Here is a 25418-nt window from a genome sequence, read left to right as displayed (position 1 = left end):
CAACAGGCCAAAGTGCTGTTCCAGCTGCTTGGAACAGCTATTATTTTCAGGTAAGGATAGGGGGACACCAGATTACTCAATGTAAATCCAATTACAAAAGGTGGCTGCTGACTTTTAAGCAGGATTTTAAACAAGACAATCGTCATGAATTCTGGCATGATTTTCAGAAGTAATTCTTCTCCCTTGTAAAGCACAGCAGGGTTCAAAAATGAGTATGCTCTAGCCAAAAATGTTGTCGCATGCTCCTTTTTAACTGATAGAATTGTCTATGGCAGAATAAGACAGGCGCATACAATAAAACAGAACTCTCTTACTTTTTAGTGTACCAGCTTCATAACCATATACAATGTATGGATACATAGCCACATACATAAAAACTGCTCGTTTTGATTGAGCAACACTATGCCTCGATATACAAGTGAGATCTAAACTTTTATCAGAGAAGTCTACATTGCCAGAAACAGTCTAGTTTATTTTTCAGACTGTAGCACATACAGAGCTATATATTTTTCTTTAATTAAACATTGGCTAAAGTGTGTGAAGAGTTCAAAAATCGCAGTCCTTGATCTCTCCTGCTTCTTAGCAGAGCAAAAGATAAATTCGTAGCTGCTTTCTTCAACAAAGCCGTGAATCAAATTAAGCATGGCCCTAGTTTAACAAAGCAATTTCTGTCTTTTACACACACACACACACACACACACACACACACACACACACACACACCGTTGACGTAACAGTCTGGGGAGTCAGGAAAATAACTTCTCAGGGGAAAGCATTCTTCTCCCTAGCTTCTGGTCCAACTTGTGATTGAGTAAGAGGTAGCCTTCGAAATATATTAAAAGGCTCCATTCAGAGACATCAGCTCAATTTCTCCTCCTTGTAACAGCCAGTGTTTTGAGCAGCTTCGGTCAAATAAGACAATATCGCATTTTCAAGATGCCAGACTTCTCCCACATAAAGATTTTATCTTTCCAGAAAAATCATCTTTAATCATTACTGTAGTCAGAAGAATGGAATGCTGAAAACACCAGTTCATAGACCGGTGTCCTTCTTCTTCTTCTTTTTTACTTACAGTCACATTTTTTTTTAAAAAAAACCCATCATGTAGACTTTGAGCTGTCTCAATATCCGTTTGCGTTTGGCATCAATTTCTAGAAGAACAGTCGCACATTCCCTGGCAGAGGCACTGACAAAAACCGTACACAAGACACACCGTCAGACTGGATGGCACGAGACTGACACAGACAATTCCCAGAGTGACTTTCTGAATCACTAATAAATAGATACCGAGGGGCAAAGAACCGAAATAAAAAAAACCAAGCAGCCACACTAGTATTCTGGGGACATGATTACAGAGCTTGGAGAAAACGTCTTGGTCTAACTGGTTGGTGGAATTGACAGATTCCGAGTCCAGGCTGTGATCTGTGTAATAATCCGAGAGGATGTTTTGACTGGGAGTCCGGGGGGAATCTCTCTGTACTTCCATGATGGTTATCACCAGGCAGTTTGAGGAGCCGCGCGAAGGACTTGACGAAGCCAAGTTCTTCGGTGTCAGGAGGACTTCCTTGCACTCTGAATTCCATGTCGACTTGTCTTTGGTGACCAGTCTGGACAAGATGTTCAAATCATCAGGAAGTCCTTCTACTTCTTCTTCCTGCAGCTCTGTTTCATGCCGGCAGAAAGGGCAGCTGATGTGAAGCGAGCCGCTTCCTACCTGAAGGATTTTAGTGAGGCATTTTGCACACACTCGGTGGAGGCAGTCCAGGAGTTTGGGCTTGCGACTCTGGAGGTTGAATTTCTGGTAACAGATTTTGCACTCCAGCTCCTCGTTCAGCACTTTTTCGTCCCCGTCTGTTTGAGGATAATTCATCTTCCCGTTAGGCAGACTGTCAAAAGAGAACAGCAGTGAGCTTCCCTACTCTTTTTTTAACCAGGCCTTTTTTGTAATGGTGTAATATTTCTGTCGATGCATTTATTTGTTTACTGGAAAAGGGGATGAGTTAAAATGGATTAAATCCGTTCACATTTCTCATTATGAATGTGTTATATTTAATTTCATATAATTTTACAAAGTTAATTTTTTTTAACTTCATCCATTTTATAATCTCCTGGAAGTTGTTTTTCCAACAACCGATTATGGGACATATTCAACCTTTTCTTGACTGTTTGAGCAATATTTACAACTTTTGCTCAGATTATTTTCTGGTGTCATTTTCTTCAAAGCACAACTGTAATTATTAACTCAAAAGTTGATGAAAAACTAGTAATCTTGCTTCCTGTTGTTTCCTATGCCAAAATATTTAGAGAGGTGGAAAGCTATCTTATTACTGCCACGATATTGGTCCTTTGCAGTTGTATTATTTACTCTACTGTAATGGGAGTAGTTTTCCAGGATTTCAGATAGGAGTGGGAAAAACCTCTAGCTGGAAATGGGGGTTGAAGACTTAGCTTCAATTCTGGAAGTTGACGTACTCACAGTTTAAATTTCTCAAGGTTGAGAAACACTAAATTAAAGTAATAGTCTGTGAAATAAAATTTTAAAAAGTGCTTAAATCACTGTGGGACTTCCTCAGTTGTATCCTTTCATACTGAGAAGTTAGAGAAAGAGGGGAGCCCAATATGAGCTGGTGGCAATTTGACTTTCCATTTTATCTTATATCTTGGAATTATTCTTTGGAACATTACATTGTCATCTACCCTCCTTTCCCGATTATCTGGGCGACATTGTATAGTATCTGCACTAGATAAAAGTTGAAGTCCTATGTGCATTTAAAATAATGCTTACAGAATAAGTTATTCTTACCCAAACGAGTATTTTTTTTTTAAACTGGATTAATATCCAGTGAAAGAAAAAAGAAAAGAAAAGAAGCTTCTTCATTTACCTCATTAATTGCTAAAAAGTCCTCACAGACACCGCTAGCATTCAGTAAGTCCATTTGAGCAGTGCACCTATATGCATCAAGCTATTCCTGGAACAGCTATTTCACTACCCTACAAGCCTTCAGAATGGAATCAAGTGTGATCTAGACTCTGGTCTGAATAAAGTTTCATAGAATCTTAGGTTTTGATCCAGATTAGATTAAACAACAAAGGTAAAACAATGTATATGATAACCAGCTTCAATTTTTAAAAAAAAAAAATAGAAAAGCTTCAAAGGATGCATCTATGGGCTGACTCAAAGTAGATGGGCCAGTATGATCTCATCACATTTTTCAAATGCTTATTGGCATCAGGTTCGAACATAGAAGACGTACCGGATGAAACTATTCCATCTAGTCCTGTCTTGGTTCTCTTGACTTTTGCATGGGAACCTTTAGCCAAGGAATGACTTGGAGAAAATGCACTATATGTGACCATATCCCCCATGAAATTCAAACGTCCCCCCAAACCCTAAATTGACAACTACACTCACATGCTTTATAATAACCAAGGTCTTAATATTCTGAGAGATAAGATTCCTGTGAAAGTTTCACGCCTCGAGAGGTGAAACGGGCAACGCATCCAAATGCTATTGAAATCTGCTTCAGTATTTATACATCAACTCATATGTGAAATTTTACAGGCTGCATAATTCAATGTTACTTCATTTTTGTTTTATTCATGAAAATCACTGCAAAGAGCTGACTCTCCAACTGTAGACTTGAAGCAGGAATCTAGTCTTCGCCATCAGAGTAGTTGTTAACCCGATCAGTCTGCATTGGTTGGCAGGAAAATACTTGGGATAAAAAACGTCCCTGACAGCAGCGCTGGTCTAATGAGGCGTTCTGATTAATTTTGATTTATTGAGAGATAAAATTCGGTCTAATGCGATATTTGCCCCGAAATAGCTTTAAAAGCTCCATTTGCCGGTCAGCCTTTTTCTAAAGAAGGCATATGAAGTGTGAGAAAAAAAGGGAAAAGGAGTTACATTCCAGTATTCTAGAAGGAAAACAAATACATAGCCATCACAGTAACAGAAGCATCAATTTGCAAAGCTAAGGTTGTTTCTTTTTCACCTTCTTGTGCTCAGATTAAAGGACAAATAACCCATAATGTAGAGTCACATCTCTTTTATCATTACCTGGACAGTGATCATTAAAACTTGACTGTTGATCTTGTAGAGAAGCAGGTGTGTTTAAAAGTCTAGCTGTTCATTGTGTCTAGTCAAACCAACATTTATTTGGCTTTGAAGCTATTGAGAACTGCCTTTCTAGGAGGAAAAAAAACCTAGGATGAAACAACACAGCCTTGCCAAGGCAGTGACATCTTTGTCGTCTTCGTTGGCAAGCTGCACGTTAGTAAAAAAAAAATGCTCGAAGAAAGATGACCTGATCGTCTTTCTTTCGATCCCACCTACCCGATTTGTTCTCCGAACCGGGCATCCCATGACTCAGGACGAAACAGCCGACAGAAAGAACCATCTTCCCCCCCTGGTTACGATCCATCTATGCCCCCTGCAGTAGCCCGAGAGCCGTGCTTTGAACTGGATTCTGTTCCAACTCTCACAGGTGTATAAAAAGACGGCGGCAGGCAAGCTTGGGGACATCAACCTCAAAGTGACAGAGCAAGAGAAGGAATTTGCGGGGAAGACTGCTCAGTACCAGCGAGAAATGAAACACCTCCAGCGGCTGCTGCAAGAGAAGCAGGAATCCCTCGATGAAGCTCTGCAGCAGAAGAGGTAAGTTAATCCGAGGCTCCTTCCATAAACAAATTGCATCCAATTGGTTAGAAGAACTTGCGGTAAGAGCCCCATCTGGTGTACTCTGTCTGCATTTGCTCTTCTTCCTCTTCTCTGCTGGATTGAAAATGCCACTCTCCTCCCCTCCCTGCCTCCCCCCTCAGCCTTCGAAACCCTGAAGGAAGTAATTGATTGCAGGGGGTGACAAGCAGCTTAACAAACCCTGCCTTCTGCTTGTCGCGTCTTCCTAAAGAGGAGGCACAAGACAGGCAGGAGCGATTAACTTTTGAACTCCGTTTTCAGTCCTTCTCTCCAGAGTGAATCCGTGGTCATACGCTGGCTGATTTCACAGGGATTTTCTTTTTTTTCCAGCAAGGGAAAAATCAGTCCAGACCGTCAGTTCTCTTAAAAACCAACCAGAGAGGTCGGTTAACGATGCTTAGCAAAATATATTTCCTGAATGGGGAGCTTTCTCATAGCGAATACAGGTAACAAGCCAAGAATTTGGCAGCTCTTGGCTAAAGGAAGATTTTCTGTGTTAGAGTAATTCGGAAGGTGTGAAGCTTTCTCCCCCTACCCCCACGGGGTGGGGGGGAAAGGAAGGTGCCAAAGAATGTTTTGATGACTATGATTATTTTTAAGCAACGCAGGAGATGGATAATGGAGCATCTCTAACCATTGTTTGATAAAATAATGGAAGCCACAGTTCAAGCTGTGAGCCATCTGCGTCTATAATAACTACTCGCCTATTTACAGGATAAATTACAGGATCAGACCACTGCTGATTCCTTTACAAAGTGAATGAAACCACCTGTGCCACAACACACATTGTATCACCTCCTTGTTTGGTATGTGCCTTATGGTGGAGGGGAAGGAGGTATGCCAGATGTGTTCAGGGCAGCACATGCCCCCAATGTGCAGGAAACAACAAAATCCAGCCTCTTAGTAAAATGGATGATAATGAATTGATCATTCCGCAAATGCTCTGGCGGCCATCTAACTGTGGGGATTGTTTTTAAAAAATAAAAACATGCCCAAAAGATGTTTAAACAGAAGACCTTTCCCACGGAATGGGGCAGGTGTGTGTCCACTCAGCCAACTTCAGTGGCACCTAAACCTGCAACTTAAAGAGTCTATTTCATGTTAAGGCTGTTTTTGACTTAGACATCGGCCTAAGAGCCTTTCAGCCTTCCAAGGCACTCTAGACAAAACCAGATGCTAGATGTTTATAATTCCTTCGGGGTGGGGGAGGTTGGGAGGGGGTCGATGACAATAGTAACATATATCAGTGTGGGGTGAGCAAGATTTTCTTTAGGATGCAGTTGGAGTAAGAATTCAGCAAAGAAGATGGACCGACAGTCTGTCAGCTGTTGGGTTCCAGAAAATTTCAATTTTTCTTCATATGAGTACCATTTTTATAGTTCAAACCTGCTCTTTCTGTAAACCTTAGAGGCTTATGTGAGGCTGCATTTTATCCATATCTTAGTTATGGTCAGACTATATTAGTCTCATGTGTCCTGCAAGTAGTTACCCTGATTTGTTTTGTTTTTTAAATGGGCAGGAATGCATAGGGGTGGATTTCTGGTGCTTGTTTTTCTGACTTTAACGGAGAATATTTGTAGCTCAGGGTTGAAATGAGGGGGTCCTCGTTGCACTCTGAGCTTGCTTGTTTTCTTGCAGATGTTTAATTACCCTAACTAGGTAACATCATCAGAACTGGCACCGATGAGGTTGCCTAGATAGGGTAATGAAATTCTGCAAGAAAACAAGCAACCTCAGAGAGCACCGAGGAGCCCTAATTTCTTCTGACTATTTCTCCAGTCAGTTTATACCAGAGGTCTTCAAACTTGGCAGCATAGCTGGCTGGAGAATTCTGGGAGTTGAAGTCCACAAGTCTTAAAGTTGCCAAGTTTGAAGACCTCTGGTTTATACTATCTTCTACTCCTTCAATTCAGTTCAATATCCGAAGGATCACCTCCAGGGTGAATGTGCCCAGTAGCCACATTCTTTTTTAAAGGTTCTGTTTCATGTATCGTTACCAAGATTAGTGTCTTTAGCAGAGTTACCCAAGTTGGGGCATGCCAGTTAAGGAATCCATCCTTTTTAAAAAGAGCAACATTTTGAGTGTTTTACGTTGCAGAGCATGAAGTATATCCAAGGAAGATGCCAGTCCAGTGCTTTAGTCTATATATCATTTTAAATGTCTTATTTTAGGCCAGTTGTATTTAACAGATAGTGTGCATGAGACAGAAGAATAATTAGCATTATCTTTATTAGCTTTTTTTATCTGCTCTGCAGCCAAAAATGCTACAAGAATAAGGTCCCTATCATTAGAATCAAAACAGGTACTGCCTTCCAGGCCTATAACCTAAAAACACATAATTAAAAAGTAAAATAAAAAGATGTTGAAAGAAGGTAAAGGTAAAGGTTCCCCTCGCACATATGTGCTAGTTATTTACGACTCTAGGGGTCGGTTCTCATCTCCGTTTCAAAGCCGAAGAGCCAGCACTGTCTGAAGACATCTCCGTGGTCATGTGGCCGGCATGACTCAACGCCAAAGGCGCACGGAACGCTGTTACCTTCTCACCAAAGGTGGTCCCTATTTTTCTACTTGCATTTTTTACGTGCTTTCGAACTGCTAGGTTGGCAGAAGCTGGGACAAGTAACGGGAGTTCACCCCGTTACGCGGCACTAGGGATTCAAACTACTGAACTGCCGACCTTTCGATAGACAAGCTCAGCGTCTTAGCCACTGAGCCACTGTGTCCCATCTGGCCTACAACCTAAAAACACATAAGTAAAAAGTAAAAAAAAGATGTTGAAAGAACAGGAGAAGACAAAACCCAGTCTTTAACAGTATTAAATAATGACCAATTGGAGAGCAGAATGGCAGAGTTGATGGAATAGCCATCTTCTCGCCTTCTCTCCCTCTGATGTCACCTGGTAAAATAGATTATAATGAATTAATCATTCTGTAAATGGTCTGGTTAAACATCTAACTACTGTGACTATAGTGTTGTTGTTTTTTAAATGTGATATACAAAAAAGATTGTAGGACAACGTGGTCAAAAGACTTTATTGAAGCCAGATTCCTTCAGTGTTGGGTTGGGTTCTGCTTGCAGTTCTTCTGAAATCTGAAATTGCTTTAAGTAGGAAATGTTTTCTTTTATGCTGCAGCCTATCATGCAAAAACAAAACCAAACAGATTTCTCGAATCTCAGGTCAGCTCTGTGGCTTTTGATCTGTGAAAGCCTTCCATCACCAGTGCCCTTGTTCGAAGAATAACAGAAAAAGGGAATTATTGATTGGTGGTGGGGTTGTTCTTAAGCATCTGTAGCTTGGCAACGAGAATCAGGAGTGCCGGGCTAATTTCTAATGATGATGTTGATTTGTTCCCACTAGCTTACTTAAGGACAACATTTGTTGTCTGGGAAATTGTTCCCAACAGATAGAAATTTCAGCAACACATTAAAACTACTGTCAGGGAACAGACAGTGTTAACCCTTTCTTCTTCTTTTTCTCTTTCTCTTTCTCCTTCTCCTTTAGAATACATAATTGTATGTCTATAGAAGGAGGGATGCGTGCATGATTGCGTAACCATCCTAAAGCCATTAAGTGTTACATAAGTGAACAGTCAACAGAACAAGCGATAAAGCTAATTGTACTATTTTAAAGGCTCATCTCCTGCTTTGCAAGAAGACTTTTAGTTGGTGTCCTTGGGTTCATATCATACGTTCTTTGGAGAATGTTAGTCATTGAAGCTACATGGGCTAAAAAATGGAATTGAGTTTGTAAATCAGGGCATCAAGACTGGCAAAGTCTTTTGACAATTGTGCTTGAAAATGTTTCATTGAAGTATGAAGGTAAAGGTAAAAGTTCCCCTCGCACATAAGTGCTAGGCGTTCCCGACTCTAGGGGGCAGTGCTCATCTCCATTTCTAAGCTGAAGAGCCAGCGTTGTCCAAAGACGTCTCCGTGGTCATGTGGCCGGCATGACTAAATGCCAAAGAGGCACGGAACACTGTTCCCACCAAAGGTGGTCCCTATTTTTTGACTTGCATTTTTTCGTGCTTTCGAACTGCTAGGTTGACAGAAGTTGGGACAAGTAACGGGAGCTCACCCCGTTACGCGGCACTAGGGATTCGAACCGCTGAACTGCCGACCTTTCTGATCGACAAGCTCAGTGTCTTAGCCGAGCCATACTGCTTATTACTGGTGAAGGCATGTAATACATAGCAAAGGACTATATGTTTGAAGAGCAGCATGTAGAGATTAATACACCATTGGGAGAGTAGCTAAAATGCTTCATCTGTAAATCAGCTCGATTAGACATTCTTATTTTATTGTACGATCAGATTACTGCTAGAACAATATGAAATTTTTAAACTTTTAAAATCATATTAAAATATTTTTTTTTGTTTCTATTTGTTTACAGATAATTTTTTACAGTCTGTGACCCAGAAACCAAACCCTTAATCAATTTGTAGCTCTTAGCCAACTGAAAGATTTTACAATCTTATAACATTCTATTTTTGTGAACAATTTAAAATAAAATGAAATAACTTTTTTTTAAATTACCAGGATTCCTCATTTGTTCCCTAATAGCACAGGATCTAAAACAGAATTTTTAAGGTACTGCCTTTGTTAGAATGTGCCTGGAGTACCTTGATATAAAAAATTATTTACTCTACCAGGAATCCTCCTTCGAATTGGAGATATATGAAAGCAATCAGGATCATTATAAAATTGACAGTGTAACAGTATGCTGTCTGTATAGTAGCATATTGATCATGTACTGTAGCATTGACATGGCACAGTGGTTAGAATGCAATATTGCAGGCTAACTCTGCCCACTGCCAGGAGTTCAATCCTGACCGGCTCAAGATTGACTCAGCCTTCCATCCTTCCGAGGTCGGTAAAATAAGGACCCAGATTGTTGGGGGGGGGGCAATATGCTGACTCGTAAACCACTTAGAGCAGGGGTCCCCTAGTTTGTGGACCGATACTGGGCCACACCATGCCAGAAACTGGTTCATGCAAAAAAGCAATGCCCCATCCGTGGGATTCAGGTAGTATGCGAAACTACACCCACTCTGCTCTGTGGAAAAAACTCTCTCTGTGGAACCGGTCTCTGGTGTCCAAAAGGTTGGGGGCCTCTGACTTAGAAAGTGTTGTAAAGCACTAGGAAGAAGTATATAAGTCTAGATCCTATTGCTGTTGCCATCTGGTTTTGACTGACCTTGAATGATGATCTTGAATGATTCTCCTCTCCGTGAGGAGAAGATGCAAGGCCGAAGACAAAAGAATGCAAAACAGCTAAGGTGGAAGCCATCATGTCATTTCTTCAAGGCTATGGAGAAATTTAGCCAGGCTTTGCTTTTTTAAGTTTTCCATTCTTAAAAGAAAAAAGAGATGTTGTCATTTGTCTGTCTGTACAGCAAATCAATATCTTATTATTTGCTGTCTTAACAACCTCATTAGCTTTGAGGAATCTCAAGAACTGCGAAGCGGGTGGGATAAATGACAACTTTATACGGTCGTTTGTCTGTAAAGTCTTCCATCTTGAATGACAATTTCTAGTGGGCTCAAGGGAGCTAAGGCCTCTGGGAAGTAAGGTCAATTTTAGCCAGTAGGTGGTCTTGACTATCCCACTCGCTTTTTTAGACCTTGCCGCCAGGTGAAAGGCAATTTTAGAAACACCTTGAGGGACACAATTGTAGCCCTCAAAAGATTTGGACTGAATTGCCTTCAAGAGGGAAAAGTCCTTGCATACATAAGCCTAAGCGCCCTATCATAGAACAAGTAACTCTCTTGCCCTAAAACACCAAATTTTCTTAGGAGAAAAATGCAACCTATGAAATTATAAAGTACAGGTATTTACCTTATTTGTAAGCTAAGCTAAATTAAATGGGAGAGTGAGCAGAACTGAATGTTGTTGAAACCTATTTAGACTTCTGTTCCACACATAAATGTAATCTTTGCACCAGGGGTGGGATCTACTTACCTTTACTATTGGCTCGCAACGGGATTGCGGGCACGTGCTCACTTCATGCACCCGCCTTGCTTCTGTACATGCGCAGATCGTGGGATGACGACCTCCGGGGGAGGTGGGCAGAGCCTCCCGCCAGTTTTACTATCGGTTTTTGCGAACAGGTCCGAACTGGGGGCAACCCACCACTGCTTTGCACCCAGGAAAAGGTTACACGATTAATTTACATGATTATTCTTATTATATTTTTCAACCCTTTACAACGAGATTACAATTCTCAAACCAGGGCCCTGCTGAACAGCACATACAATGCCGTCTTTGAACGCTACATGGGAAAAGATTGAATTGGGACGAGACAGCGCAACATTTACAAGCTGGGACAAGGGCTAAGATTTTTGATGACTGCAGGCACGATTGCTTAAAAGATTTATTGGTGCAGAGATAGATTTCAAGAGCAGAAGATTATTGCAGATCTGTTCTCATCAGCAGTCATGTAATCTATCTAATTAGGGCTGATTGAACATCGAGAAGTCTGAAACCCAATAAAATCCAGGCACCAAATCATGTACAGTAAATTTTTCAACCTACTTCGAAAGAACGTACATAACAGCAGAACTCCTGTTTGATATTTCATATTTTTTTTCCCTCCTCGGCTATGGGGAGTTTGATGCAGTTCCTATTTAAAAAAACTTTCAATGTTTGAATTCAAACAAATAATTTCAGCACTAGTGAGCCGAAGAGGCTTCTAGGAGCTACGTGTTATTCTCTTCTGCCCTATAAGAAGATTTTTTTCTTCTTCTGTGATGTCTTATGTCTTTTTTTAACTACAGGTAGTCCTCGACTTACAATCATTCATTTAGTCAGTATTTGAAGTTACAACGGCACTGAAAAAAGTGACTTATGACCGGTTTTAACACTTAACGACCATTGCATAGTTATGCGATCAAAATTCTGGCGCTTGGCAACTGGCATGTACTTACGACAGTTGCACTGTCCCAAGGTCATGTGATCACCATCTGTAACCTTCCTAGCCAGTTTCCAACAAGCAAAGTCAATAAGGGAAGCCAGATTCGCTCCCATAATTCAATACATTTGGGCATCGCAAGTTGGGAGTCAGGTGCATCTCAGACAGGTGTTAACACCTATAAAATGGGTCATTAAAAGAATGAACTGCATAGAGAATCCTTCATTCCTGCTCATTCATTGATCCATGCTGTCATTAATAAGAGAAAGGAAAGTTAAGGTAATTCTTTGTGATGTTTTCTGAACTAGCTGCAGATAAGAGGATGAAGATATGAGGACATTTTATTGAACATTAGCTTAGAGATCCTTAATCATTCTTGTTCAGAGTACACGGTGTTCCTTCACCATCAGGCAAGATACTAAAATTAAAGTAATTGTTCTGACTATGCTGATTGATTGTTCACCTCCAAAGTGCTGCTTAAACATGGAGGGCGAGGAGCATGCAAACCTAGCCCATCCTTTCTCTTTTTCTTTTTTCTCAGAGAAATGGAAAGTGAACTTGAAATAATTTGGGAATCAACCACCAAAGAAAACCGGAGGATGAAGGAACTCTTGCATAAATCTCTGGAGAAAAACATACAGAATTCGGTCAATGCCGCTTACGAATCGCCATTAACTGACCTTTCTCAGAAAGTCCTGCTGAGTAGATACGGCTTTAGCTACTGTGATGTGGAGGTGTCATCACCCCCTCAAGTTCCGAAGCAAGAAGACGACTAAAAATTAAGGAAGTGGATATGTATGCTTCCTCCAGGGCAAAACGGGATTGGAAGAAGCAAACATAAAAGAGCAAACGGGAACCTAGTCAGAAGCAAAGTATGATTTACCAGTTGGGTTGAGAAGTCTTCACGGCTGTGATTAGCATTGTAGGATAAGGGACCTTTCAAAGCCCCGAGAAGCATCTTTCATGCTAAAAAGCATGTTTCTTGCCTTGACTGTTACAGAGAACATACAGTGGTACCTCGGTACTCATCGTTAATTGATACTGGGAGTACCAAAAATAATGAGTACCAAATAATTTTTTCCCATAAGGAATAATGTCCTGAGTCACAAGGCTGCTGACACTGACAATTTCCAGCTTGTTTGTTGAGTAATAAACAAATGATGAGCACCGGGATGAAATGTTCGTGTCAAAATGCATCGAATACCGAATTCAATGAGTTTCAAAGCAGTTGAGTACCAAGGTACCACTGTACAGATACAAAGCTACAAAAAGGGAAAGATCCCTCAATAAAGCTTCCAATTGATAGGCAGGGCACAGCTGCCAGCTCTGTCTCTCATAAGGTTTCTGTTGGCCTGTTTTATCTATCTGAAATTTTGAGAACACTTTCCTAGAAGAAACCCCATTAAATATAGTATTTAATGGAAGCCAGAGTTGAATAGTGTTGTCAATACGACATTTAGATGCTTAAACCAAAGAAAAACGTATTTGAATTGATTTTATATAACTTTGCACTCTTTTTATTAAGCAACTAGAGATTTGGGGGCTGAAATGGCCGAACTGAGCCTTGATTTAGCTGAACTTTTATAAAGATATGGACAAAAAAAATAAGAATATATAATGTCTAGTCTTTTACTGAAGAGCTGAATAGAAATTCTTGTTTTTAAAAGTTATATCTCTTTAGAATAAGTAAAATATAAAAGCAATATAAGGAAAGAACATATAACTGTAGAGCAATATAACATGGGTGGGTTCTGGAGGCAATAGCCTCATTTGATAGTTTGAATGTTCATAGCTAGGTCATTAAATTTCCGTCAGAATTGTTACCTTTCAGGGAGTCTCTTACCCAAGACAAGCAAGGCAATTAGTAAGAGAGCACAAAAAAATTGACAATATCCATATTTTACAAATGCACAATACTTAGGCAAAGCCAGATTTTTAAAAAAATTAGTATCGATAAACTGTTGAAAGCAAGACCTCATCTTTTCTCATCCCAGTCTTTTCTAAATCATCCAAATCTCTAAATTAGTAATTCCAGGTTTGCCGTCTTTGTATCCTTTTGTAACATACTTGTGTTTTTCAAGTTTACCAAATAATCAATCATAATCATCCAATCATGGGGGGAAAAAATCTGAAAGCTTCACGAAACGCTTCCAACACTACAGCTGCATTCCTTTGGTCGCCCACCATCTTTCCTTCTGACGGATGGGCACAGATGGTGGTGCCCTCCTTGTACGAGCAACAGAAGCCAACCTGCACCAGGTTGCTGGAACCAGGTGGAAACTATCATTTCTTTTTCTCCACTTCCTTTTTTTCCTAGAATTCAGCAGCCCTTCCTTCCTTTTTTCTTTTTTTAGATGAACCTGGGTACCAAGCGGGATGGAACACCTCGTAGCGGAAAACGTTCTCCATCCACGCTTTTAGCTGGTTCTTATAAAACATTTTCAAAAAGATGCTTTTACATTCACTCCTCGCCCAGGAAGGACCGTGACTTTGAAGGCCCTTTATTTGACATGTCTGCAAACTGAAGCAAGTGCCGTATCGTAAGCTCCCCTTTGGCACAAGAGTCACTTCTAAAGCTCAAGGTTGACTCAGCCTTCCATCCTTCCGAGGTAGGTAAAATGAGGACCCGGATTGTGGGGGCAATAAGCTGACTTTGTATAAAAAAGAACACTGCTTAGGGGGGCCTGAAAGCCCTACTAAGCAGGTATATACAAAAGTATGAAGGCTATTGCTTAACGCATTGTAAGCTGCCCTGAGTCTCCGGAGAAGGGCAGCATATAAATCAAACCAATAAATAAATAAATAAATATTCCACGGCTTTTGAATTGAACGTTCAGAGTACTATCCCGAGGTGCTGGCTAAATTCAGATTTTGAGAAAGCCATAACTGGTTTAGACCAATTTCCCCATAGTTTTTAGCTTTATTTCTTTGATTTTTCTGACTGAGCCATTCTTGTGAGCATCTCGGAATGTGCTGAACTCTCTTCTTTACAACTTCACAGAGGTGTCCGTTGTCAGGGTCTGCGCATAAACCCAGATTGTGTTTACCTCTGCCTAAACCACAACGTTGTAGTCTTTTTCATTGTTTTATCTTCTTGCTCAGTCATCTTACTTCGGTTCACGCACTTTTCGTTTCCTCCTTTTTATTGTTGTCAGCCTCCTAGAGTATATAGCCCCACCGCAAAATAGGTGGCAAATAAATTGAACAAATAAATAATAAATCCAGTCCGGTATGTCCCATTAAGCACAGATTCTTTACTGACCTGGGCAATTCTGAACAGTTACTTGCAACAGACCTGGAGCTTGGTCTTCATCAAAGCATATTACTATCTGAATCAGTGGTGAAATGCTACTGGTGCGCCAGAACCCGGTAGTAAAAAAAAGCTATTGGTTCCGGTATTCCCGACAATCAGCTGTGCCACGTAATTTAAAATTGCTAAAAAGCAGGGAAATCCTGCTTTCTAGTAAATCTAAATCGCGCGGCACAGCTGATCCTCCCCCCCTCTCGCTGTGTCAGTTTTGGAAGACAATTTTTTTTTGAGGGTGTTCCTTGGAACCCTGAACGCTGTTCTACTTACCTTCCCAAGCCTCCTTTTGGCGCGTACTGCGCATGTATGCACATGCGTAGCGTGTGTTTGGCGCGCATCGCACATGCGCGGCCAGCGAACTGGTAGCAAGCCGGTTCAGATTTCACCACTGGTCTGAATGTTGTCTTTCAAGCCATAAATCTGTTTCGTGGCAGTTCAGACATAAAAATGGTTTGAGGGAGATTTTGCACTCTTATCTGCTGTCTACTATATTCTCTCTCTCTCCCCCCCATTCCCCCAGTGTTTTTAATTTATCCTAATGTTTGGTTGGATAAGTGTGTGATTTTAGAAATGCTGACAGTTGTGTACTATTTACAGCTTTGTTTGTTTACCAATTACGTATTTTTTCATGCTTTTTATAATAATAAAATACTTATTTTAAAGGGCACCGACTTCATGTTCGGTTTTATTTTGTTTTTGTTTTTTTGTTAGAGCAATTGTCTAGAGGGAAGTCTGAATATTTAGGACATGAAAGAGACCCTGGTGAGCACGGCTGATCCTCCCATCCCTTGAAAATCAATATCCTCCTATGAAATGCTGACAAAGGTGCAGAATAACAGTGGGATGACTTCTGCTGATTTATTCACGATTAATTGGACTTTTAAAGAGCAAACCTCCGAGAGTCAGGGATGCTGTCTGAGATTAAAGCGAAATAGTGGAGAATGACTGTCAGGGTCTTCCCCGCAGCTCTGGATATAAAAGAGGAGATAATTAAATAAACAGAATGAATGATTAGAAGCGTTTTTTCAACCGGGAGATCTCCTGCAGCTTAGGAAAGGAAGTAGCCTTCCTCCCCCTTTTTTATACTGTAGTTGATCCTTCTTTTTAAAAAATCAATTTTCTATTAAGGCAGACTTAATTGAATATATACACAGAGGCAGTACTTCCCATGTTATTTTCACCCTTCCAGAATTAAGACAACATTAGCTACAGTATTTATGGCCTGCCAAAATTAATATTAGATTATTATTTTGCATATACAACACATTGCAAGGAACTAGCTCATGAAGATCTTAATACTGAGGTATTGTAGGAACCTGTTCAAAAATTATTTTTTTAAAATTTTGGCCTTCCCCTGCTGTTAACACATCTAATAATTGTCAATTTTATGGATTGCTTTTATTCTTTTTCTCATATTTTAAAAGATATTTAACCAAGAGCAGACTTAAGTAGACAATGTTCGGTCCATCCACGATGCTGGATACAATATAGTTGACGATTTCTTCTAGCAACATTCAAAATAACTGCTCAAGTAAACCATCCAGTTTATCCAGAATTTAGAAACTATGGAGAAATGGAACAGTATTTATAAAAAGGAAGACGGCGGGGGGGGGGGGAGCAAGTAGTTTGGATTGGTTAGGAGGAGCTAGGGGAATTATCAACAGAATCCCTGGATACAGTGATTTTCAGCAAAGCTTTTAAAAATAGGAAGTAGTCACGTAATTCCAAGAATAAAATATTGCCGGGAAATCTGGGACATTGGTATTAGTTTGTTCTTTAACCATTACAATTTTAAATGTTTTGGTTATTTTTTTCTTCTTTTTTTAATAAAAAAATTATTTTTCAATTTCAAGAATATAAACATTCTATCTATCCTTAAGCAGTGTGTCGTCTGGGTACGAGCATCGCTGTGCAATATCCTTCACCATTTGCAACATTACTCACATTCACATTAACATTGTTTCTCTATACTTAAAGTTATATATTAAACAATTAAACATTGTAAAGCTCTTCATTTTCTTCTTAATATCTTCTAGTGATAATACCATATGAACATTAAACATCATTCTCATCATATGTGTACTAACAATTTTCATCTTATTTATATCTATCTTAATGTGTTTTCTATTATTCCTTAGTCGTCTTCATTTCCAAACTCCTTTTTTATTCTCTAGCCATTGATAAAATACTTCCCATATCATATAATATTCAGTTTGTTCTTTCTCCTTAATTGCTAATGTTAATCTGTTCGTTTCTGCACATTCTAATATTTTCCTAATCACCTTCTCATCGATGGGAATCTCTTCACTTTTCCAATGTTGTGCAAATACAATTCTAGCTGCGGTTTATACATGAATAATTAAATATACATTTTATTATAAATTTCAATGTTCAGGTTATTTTCATGCAAGGCTCGTATATAATAGAGGCACTTTTATATACTGTATTTTGGGACACTGTTACAAACTGAAAGATGAGATGATATAAGTATTGTAAATCAGGATATTCCTTCCGAGGCGAGGAATAATTTCTCCCATCCCCAACCTTCAAATCAAAAGTTGCCACTGGATATTAATGTTTGATGTTATCAAAGGTGAAATGCATTCAGTATTCCCAGTGCAAATATACTGAAATTTTAAATTACGGTCATTTTATAATTGTGGGTCTGCTTCTGTAGCTTTCATCCTCTCCTAATTTTATTTTTTACTCATTTATTAGATTTATCTGCCACCCATCTCCTCGGTGCCACTGAGATGCCAGTGTTCTATTCTGGGTAGATCTTTGATGTTGAAAAACCGCACATTCAGACTGATAAGAGGGAAGGAATTCTGCTTATCTCCACAGTGAATGCAGTATTATTTTTCTTCCTTCTTTTCCTAGTTAATGATCTCTAGGACTGTTCTTGGATCTTGCGAAGTTTCTTAGGAACCTCTGGGGAGGCGCTTGGCGAAAAACAAACAAAGATGCCTTTGAATGCAGATTAAGAGACAAGTTTGTTAAGAGCTTTTAAAAAGTTCTGATTGTTTAAGCAAGGCCAGATTCCTTTTTAGAAGCCATCCAGATTCAAGATTACATAGGCTAAGTGTTTTCTCCAGTTCCCCAGCCTGGATTTTTAACTCTCTTATCGGTATTATCTTACAAAAAAATCCTGGTTAACAGGTTTGTAATTCCCAAAATCCTCTTTTCAAAGATTGGTGTTAACCTGGCCATTTTTCCAGGCCATCAGAAAAAAAAGGGATGATTTGTGAGATCGGTTATGTATTTCAGTTAATAGCTGAGCGATTTCACGGTTTTTAAGATCCAGAAAAACATTCCAGGGGCTACTGCTGCCCCTGTGACTTGTTCCTTTTCAGTTTGTCCATTCATTGCGAAGCATCCTCCTTTCTTCCCTCTAGAACAGAATAACAGAGTTGGAAGGGACCTTGGAGGTCTTCTAGTCCAACCCCCTTGCTTAGGCAGGAAACCCTACACCACTTCAGCCAAATGGTTACCCAACATCTTCTAAAAAACTCCCAGTGTTGGAGCATTCACAAGTTCTGGAGGCAAATTGTTCCACTGATGAATTGTTCTAACTGTCAGGAAATTTCTCCTTAGTTCTAAGTTGCTTCTCTCCTTGATCGGTTTCCACCCATTACTTCTTGTCCTACCCTCAGGTGCTTTGGAGAATAGTTTGACTCCCTCTTCTTTGTGGCAGCCCCTGAGATATTGGAACACTGCTATCATGTCTCTGTAGGACATTATTTTTTTAGGTGCCCAATTAGGAAAAGAAAAGAAAACCAACTTTGGGGGATGCAAAGGAATTCTCTAGGAATTGTAATTATCCATTGGATCTCGCTGGAATTTCCCCGTCTCTCTTTGCCCTCCTGGCAAGTTTTATGGTCCCTTTAAACCAGGGAGTGGAGAACATCTTTCTTATCTAGCCAGCCTTTGTCACCTTCCGCAATATAGCTGCATTATTTGCAGGAGTGCCTTGGAATCTATGTAGGGAGCTGCCATGTAGTGTGCTCGATCATTTGGCTGCCTGGCTGGCAAACGGTCTAAATTTTGAATTATGGGTTAAGGTCTCAATGCACACCCAGGCTCTAATACTAAGGCTGTCACCGCTATTCCTATATCCCAAGCAAAACATTTGCAAACTCCATGTTAGACACATTAGGTAAAGATAAAAGTTCCCCTCGCACATATGTGCTAATGGTTCCCGACTCTAGGGGGCAATGCTCATCTCCGTTTCAAAGCTGAAGAGCCAGCACTGTCCTAAGACGTCTCCGTGGTCATGTGGCCGGCATGACTCAACGCCAAAGGCACACAGAACGTTGTTACCTTCCCACCAAAGTTTTTCTACTTGCATTTTTTATGTGCTTTCGAACTGCTAGGTTGGCAGAAGCTGGGACAAGTTACGGGAGCTCACCCCATTACGCGGCACTAGGGATTCGAACCGCCGAACTGCCGACCTTTCGATCGACAAGCTTAGCGTCTCAGCCACTGAGCCACCACGTCTCTTAAGACACATTATAAGCACTTTTTCACTACGTCATGTATGAAGCTGTACCGATTACAGGAAGTCCTCAATTTACAACCGTCTGTTTAGTGACCGTTCCAAGTGACAACAGGACCGAAAAAAGTGACTCACGACCCTTTTCCACAGTTCCAGCCATTGCAACATTCACGTGATCGTGAAATTCAGATGCTTGGCGACCGCTTCATATTTATGACGGCTGCAATGTCAGTGATTCATTTAACGAATGTGGCAAGAAAGGTCACAAAACGGGGCAAAACTCATTTAACTGTCTTCCTTAACAACATAATTTTTAGGGCCAATTATGGTCGTAAGTCCAGGACTACCTGTGAGCAACAATGTTCTTTTCTCTTTACAGGAGTGTGTACTGCAAACTTTGAGATTTATCTCAAACATCTGCCAGAGGCAGTGAAGCAGGGTGGGAAAAGTCATTTTCTAATTGCTCCACTATATTTAATTCTTTCCTAAAGCAATCTTCTGCGTCTCTAAACTGTACATTTGACCTTTAAAGGCATTTCAGATCTTTATCTGAAACTGATTTAGGTTTAATTGATTTGTTGTCAATGTTTCTCTAACAGGAAATCACCTAATCTTCTTTGCGTTTTTTGGGGGGTTTTGTTTCCATGGCACCATCTCCATTGACAGCAGTTTACAAACCCCCCAGAAAGAATGCAATCGGCTTTATCCGGAAGAAGCTTATCATCTTAAGGATTTAGCCAGAGGAAAACATTAAGGCTGTCATTTGAAAAGTGTGATTTGTTTGCAAACTTACTTAACCCGAAAGTTCAGGATGTCAAAACAGTTGGTTAGATGAGCATATCGTGTAGTCACAGATCCCAGAGGGGGACACAGTTCTCAAACCTGTCCCTTTGTGCCTTGCCTCCAATCCTATCCCCGGGAAAACCATTGTAGCTGCAGTTGATGAAAGTTGATGACTTTAACGAGAATATTTGTAGCTCAGGATTGAAAAGAAGAGTCCTTGGTGCTCTCTGAGCTTGGCTGTTTTCTTACAGGCCTTTCATGACCCAAGCTAGGTAACATCATCAGTGCTAGCAAGGAGTGGGGTTTGCAAAAAGAGACAATCAACAAGCTTAAAAGAGAGCAAAAAGACCGAAATACCTCCCCACCAGTGGTGGGTTTCAAAAATTTTTACTACCGGTTCTGTAGATGTGGCTTGGTGGGCATGGCTTGGCGGGTGTGGCAGGGGAAGGATACTGTAAAATCTCCATTCCCACCCCACTCCAGGGGGAGTATATTGCAAAATCTCCATTTCCTCCTGATCAGCTGGGACTCGGGAGGCAGAGACTAGATGGGGGCAGGGCCAGTCAGAATTTTTACTACCGGTTCTCCGAACTACTCAAAATTTCCGCTACCGGTTCTCCAGTACTGGTCAGAACCTGCTGCAACCCACCTCTGCTTCCCACCAGCAATCAGCACCCACATGAGCATAGATTAACTCCAAGATTAACAACAGGCCAACAATCAAGAAGTAAAAATGTCCCAATCAAGAAACTACAAAAACAGGTTAACAGTAAACAGCCCAGCCAAAGAATCTCTAAGACCATCCCCACCAATACTAATAGGGCAAGAATATAAAATGAGATCCAACCTCACTCCCTACTAGCACTGATTATGTTACCTAGTTTGGTGATGAAATGTCTTCAAGAAAACAACCAAGCTCAGAAAGCATGGACTTCAAGCCTTGGCAGTACAGTGGTCTAAGGCACCCTGTTATTAAGCTGGTTATTAAGACCAGCTGCCTGCAATTACTGCAGGTTCGAATCTCGCCAAGGCTCAAGGTTGACTCAGCCTTCCATCCTTTCTAAGGTAGGTAAATTGAGGACCCAGTTGTGGGGGCAATAAGATGACTTTGTATAAATATACAAAAGGATGAAGGCTATTGCTGAGCGCATTGTAAGCCGCCCTGAGTCTCCGGAGAAGGGCGGCATATAAATCAAAAAAAAAAAAAAAGTCCCAGAATTCTCCAGCTAGCCATGCCGGCTGAAAATTGTAACCCGCAGAGCTTAAAAGTTGGCCAAATTGAGAAACATTGACCCAACAATTAAATTAATCCCAGAAGACTGACTCTCTTGCTTAATTAATCTGGAGTGCATTTTTACTTGATTAAAGATAGTTGAAATAATTAAGCGATTAAGTTACGGTGGCAGCTAGTTCAGTCTACTTCACCTCTTCTCTTAAGAAATGGGAAAAAAGAGAGAAAAACAGGCCAAAAAAAAAAAAGTTGCATGCCATTTGAGAAGCAGGTTTGACGCTTGGGAGATGCCAAGTGAATCCCTAACTCTTTGATATGTGGTTCAAATTAAAGCAACATCCAGAGGATGTTTCCACTGATCAGCCACAAGGAAAAACCCACAAGGAGTTTTGCTTATTTGACTAAAGAAGTAAATTACTTTTTTTTTTTTTTTTGGCGGGGGGGGGTGAAACCCAGTGACAAATGAGGGCAAAACGGTAGCAATTAGCAAGGCTGGGGCCTCAAATGGGAGACAACAGCGGGGGTTTCGTTTTCTCTCATGCATAATTAAACATGCTCTGCGCATTAAAAGGTAGAGATGTGACCGGAATTTGCATAGCGACAGAAAATGCTTAATTACAACCCCATCTCAAATCTGACAGTGAACCTCAGTAGAGAATAATTCACAATGCAAGCACACACCTAAGATTCCCTTCTATCTCATTAGCCTTAGCAAATTCAGGTTCTGTTTACTTTAAAAAGGAGAATAACACGCCTTAATCTGTTTTCTCTCCAATAAAATAGATGATTATAGCTGCTAGACAAGATCAGGACTAAAATGCTAATAATTTTAAGATCTGCAGACTTCAAGTCCCAGAATTCCCCAGCCAACATTGAAGTCCATAAATCTCTATATTATCATTGATGCTTTGCTCTTCTTGAGCAATGCCACAGAATATAATCCTGGGAATTTTTTTGTTTCTTACATTTGTATCCTGCATACAAATGTAAATTTTTCTTTTACATACATATTTTATGAATAGAGTATTGACCGGGTCACATCTTTTACAACTTATAACATAATTATACATTGATTTTTATAATCGATTCATAATTATACATTGATTTTTACAATCTTCTTTTTTGTTTTTTCCAGATACAATTTACATATTTCGTTTTCTGCTATACTATTCTTTTTTCCTCTATATTTTTTAATTTTATCTTAATCTCTTCTTAATACTTAATATATAAACAATATCACCATTTGCCCTTCAATTCCTAATTTCTTAGCATTGCTTCAATTACAGTGGAAACTTCTGTGAAGGTCTTTTCAGTGGTGGGTTTCTCCCGTTCAGACCGGTTTGTAAGAATCGGTGGTAAAACCAGCGGGAGGCTCCGCCCACTGACCCGGACGTCGTCAGGAAGTTTCTGCACATGTGCAGAAGTGCGCAGTCCCGTTGCGAACCGGTAGTAAAGGTAAGTGGAACCCACCATTGAGTCTTTTCATACATTGGATGTCCCGAGCCTTGAAAGAATTATTTGTGATTCTCAAAAATAGGGGGTCAACCTATTCTCCAAAGCACCTGAAGACAGGCCAAGAAGCAATGGATGGAAATTAATCAAGGAGAAAAGCAACTTAGAACTAAGGAAAAATTACCTGACAGTGAGAACAATTCATCAGTGCAACGACTTGCCTCCAGAAGTTGTGAATGCTCCAACACTGGATTTTTTTAAGAAGATGTTGAAAAACCATTTTGGCTGAAATGGTGTAGGGTTTCCTGCTTAAGCAGGAAACCTCCAAGGTTAAGCAAGAAGACCTCCAAGGTCCCATCCAACTTCTATTATTCTGTTCCGTCCTGTTCTATTCCAAGATTGTGGTGACACACCATCATTTGCAGATTGCCCTGTAGATACTAGTACAAGATGCAAGATACTAGTATGATCCAATGACATCGATGTGGAACTGGAATGAAGGTGAACATTGGATTACCTAAGCAGATAACATCTTCTATTATTATTATGAGCAATAGAGTTAGAAAGCTACCAGGTGCACCCATCTTGGAATCTGAACTTTTTTCTCATTAACTGGAAGATATCAAGTGCTTATAAGCAAGTAATAGTTGTCAATGAATTTCTCGTGAGACAAAAGGCAAATGGAAGAAATAATAACAGAGCAAACATATATAGAAATTAATCAGCAATTCATATTCTTGCAAACTCTACCTCGTTGGAAAACAACCAACCGGAAATAACAGCAATAATATGGTTAGGCTATTTTTAAATACCCGGCAAAATGGGTGGAAACTAATCAAGGAGAGAAGCAACTTAGAACTAAGGAGAACTTTCCTGACAGTTAGAACAATTAATCAGTGGAACAAATTGCCTGCAGAAGTTGTGAATGCTCCAACACTGGAAGTTTTAAAGAAGATGTTGGATAACCATTTGTCTGAAGTGGTGTAGGGTTTCCTGCCTAAGCAGGGGGATGGATTAGATACAGCGGTCACCAACTGGTGGTCCGTGAGAAAGTTTTGGTGGTCTGCGAGAAAATTTTGGTGCATTTTTTATATTGCACTAAATCAGGGGTCCTCAAACTACGGCCCCTGGGCAGGATATGTGCAATGAACATGTGTCTTGCTGCAGAGAGTCTCCCCCTTCGGGGTCTTTTTGTGTGGGTTGGAGGGAGGCAGAAATTCCAACTTGGGGTCTGCTTCAGCCTCCTGGTGAGGGGCTTTGGGCGAAGGCTGGAGGGAATTGCCGCTGGTGGCAAAGAGCCGGAGGGCCTCGTTCCAGTGGGACTGCATCATGGCCTGGAACTGGCAGACCATCTCAGCCCGCTGAGCCTCCAGGCGCCAGTACCTGGCCTTGCACTCCCGCAGGTCTTCCCTCTGCTTGGAAAGCCTATGCTCCTAGTCCTCAGTGGGGTGCTTCTGCTGAGCCTCCTTCTCGGTCAGATCCAATTTGAACTGAGCTGTTTTGCCAACTCTTTCTCATGGTGGCTGCTTAGCTCCAACAACTGCTTCCTCTTGGGGCACTAAGGGGCGAGGAGGGGCTGGGAGGGGAGAGGTGAGTAGAGGCCGGCAAGGTGCCCCTCAACATGAGTGACATCGAGTTGACCACGCCCACCCAGTCACATGACCACCTAGCCATGCCCACCCAGCTGGTCATTAGGCAGATCATATTAGTGGTCCTCAGGATTTAAAATGATGAATTTAGTGGTTCCTGAGGTCCGAAAGATTGGTGACCCCTGGACTAGAAGACTTCCAAGGTCCCTTCCAACTCTGTTATTCTATTCTATTCGAAAAATGTCATCAGCCTAGAGTGAATTCAGGGCTCTAAAAAAGTAAGACAAGTAAAAATATTCGGAATGTAACTCTTCATTTTTCTTTCTGTGAGCATTAGATGAAACAGGGAGACGGATACGACATCATCTATCTCCAATCTACAAACAGTCCTTTCAACAGTTCCAAGAAGGCTCCACACCCCATTTGCACAACTCAGGGGACCCTGATGACACAGATAAACCTTTAGGTGACCTTAAGGACTCTCTAAGAGAATGCAGATGCCCAGCTGTCTGCAAGGAATATAAATCCTTCCATTTCCCACCATCCAGTCAGAGCTGAAGAAGCTCCTTCGGATGAGAAGTGAAACGTCTTCAGAGATAAAGCTGAAAGTCCCGTTGCCTCTCGGAAAAAAAGAGGTCCTTTGGGACAACCACGACCTGGATGACTGAGGATCTCCATAGACATTAGATGAAACGGGTATTGGTAACTCTGCAAGAGGATTTTCCAAAAATGGGGGGAGGGAAATACCACCGTTATTAACTGCCGTGACAACCATGGAAAACCGGCTTTCCACCAAAGAGAAGCTGCGTGTTTGTTTGTTTTCTCTAATGAAGCCTGCATGACTTTGATGTTTTATATAGTCATGGCAACCTGCAATTTACTTGGGTCTCCAGTGATCCGACGCCAACGACAGCGGCACCATCGCATTCTTTCGTTCCATTTGCACACCTCCT

At 40.7% G+C, this 25418-nt stretch overlaps 2 protein-coding genes across 7 annotated transcripts in view; one reads left to right on the top strand and one right to left on the bottom strand.

Moving 5' to 3' along the window:
- Window positions 1-25418, top strand: part of CEP89 (centrosomal protein 89) — a 48180-nt gene extending 22762 nt beyond the window's left edge. Inside the window, exons 18-19 of one of the 5 annotated variants that reach the window (XM_087877223.1) lie at window positions 4488-4657; window positions 24803-25418. In XM_087877223.1, coding sequence (XP_087733349.1) covers window positions 4488-4657; window positions 24803-24806 — 174 coding nt within the window. In that variant the 3' untranslated portion in view covers window positions 24807-25418. Of the gene's footprint in view, window positions 1-4487; window positions 4658-5029; window positions 5141-9090; window positions 9210-12149; window positions 15583-15626; window positions 16762-24802 lie in introns of those variants that run through there. The other 4 variants (XM_087877222.1, XM_034425761.3, XM_034425765.2 and 1 more) reach the window with 4 other exon arrangements.
- On the bottom strand, window positions 1056-4473 carry LOC117670531 (E3 ubiquitin-protein ligase RNF182-like). 2 transcript variants are annotated; one of them, XM_034425769.3, is made up of 2 exons: window positions 4337-4473; window positions 1056-1886 (listed from the first exon to the last, which is right to left on the bottom strand). In XM_034425769.3, exon 2 carries the CDS (start codon window positions 1868-1870, stop codon window positions 1145-1147), a length of 726 nt encoding a protein of 241 aa, XP_034281660.1. In that variant the 5' UTR covers window positions 1871-1886; window positions 4337-4473; the 3' UTR covers window positions 1056-1144. The 2 variants fall into 2 exon arrangements, with proteins under 2 accessions (XP_034281660.1, XP_034281661.1); XM_034425770.3 differs by lacking the exon at window positions 4337-4473 and adding an exon at window positions 4061-4140.

Source organism: Pantherophis guttatus, chromosome 11 (genome assembly GCF_059756535.1).
Source record: "Pantherophis guttatus breed Tessera chromosome 11, ASM5975653v1, whole genome shotgun sequence".
NCBI classification, from domain to species: domain Eukaryota; kingdom Metazoa; phylum Chordata; class Lepidosauria; order Squamata; family Colubridae; genus Pantherophis; species Pantherophis guttatus.
This window is presented reverse-complemented; position numbering and strand designations above follow the sequence as displayed.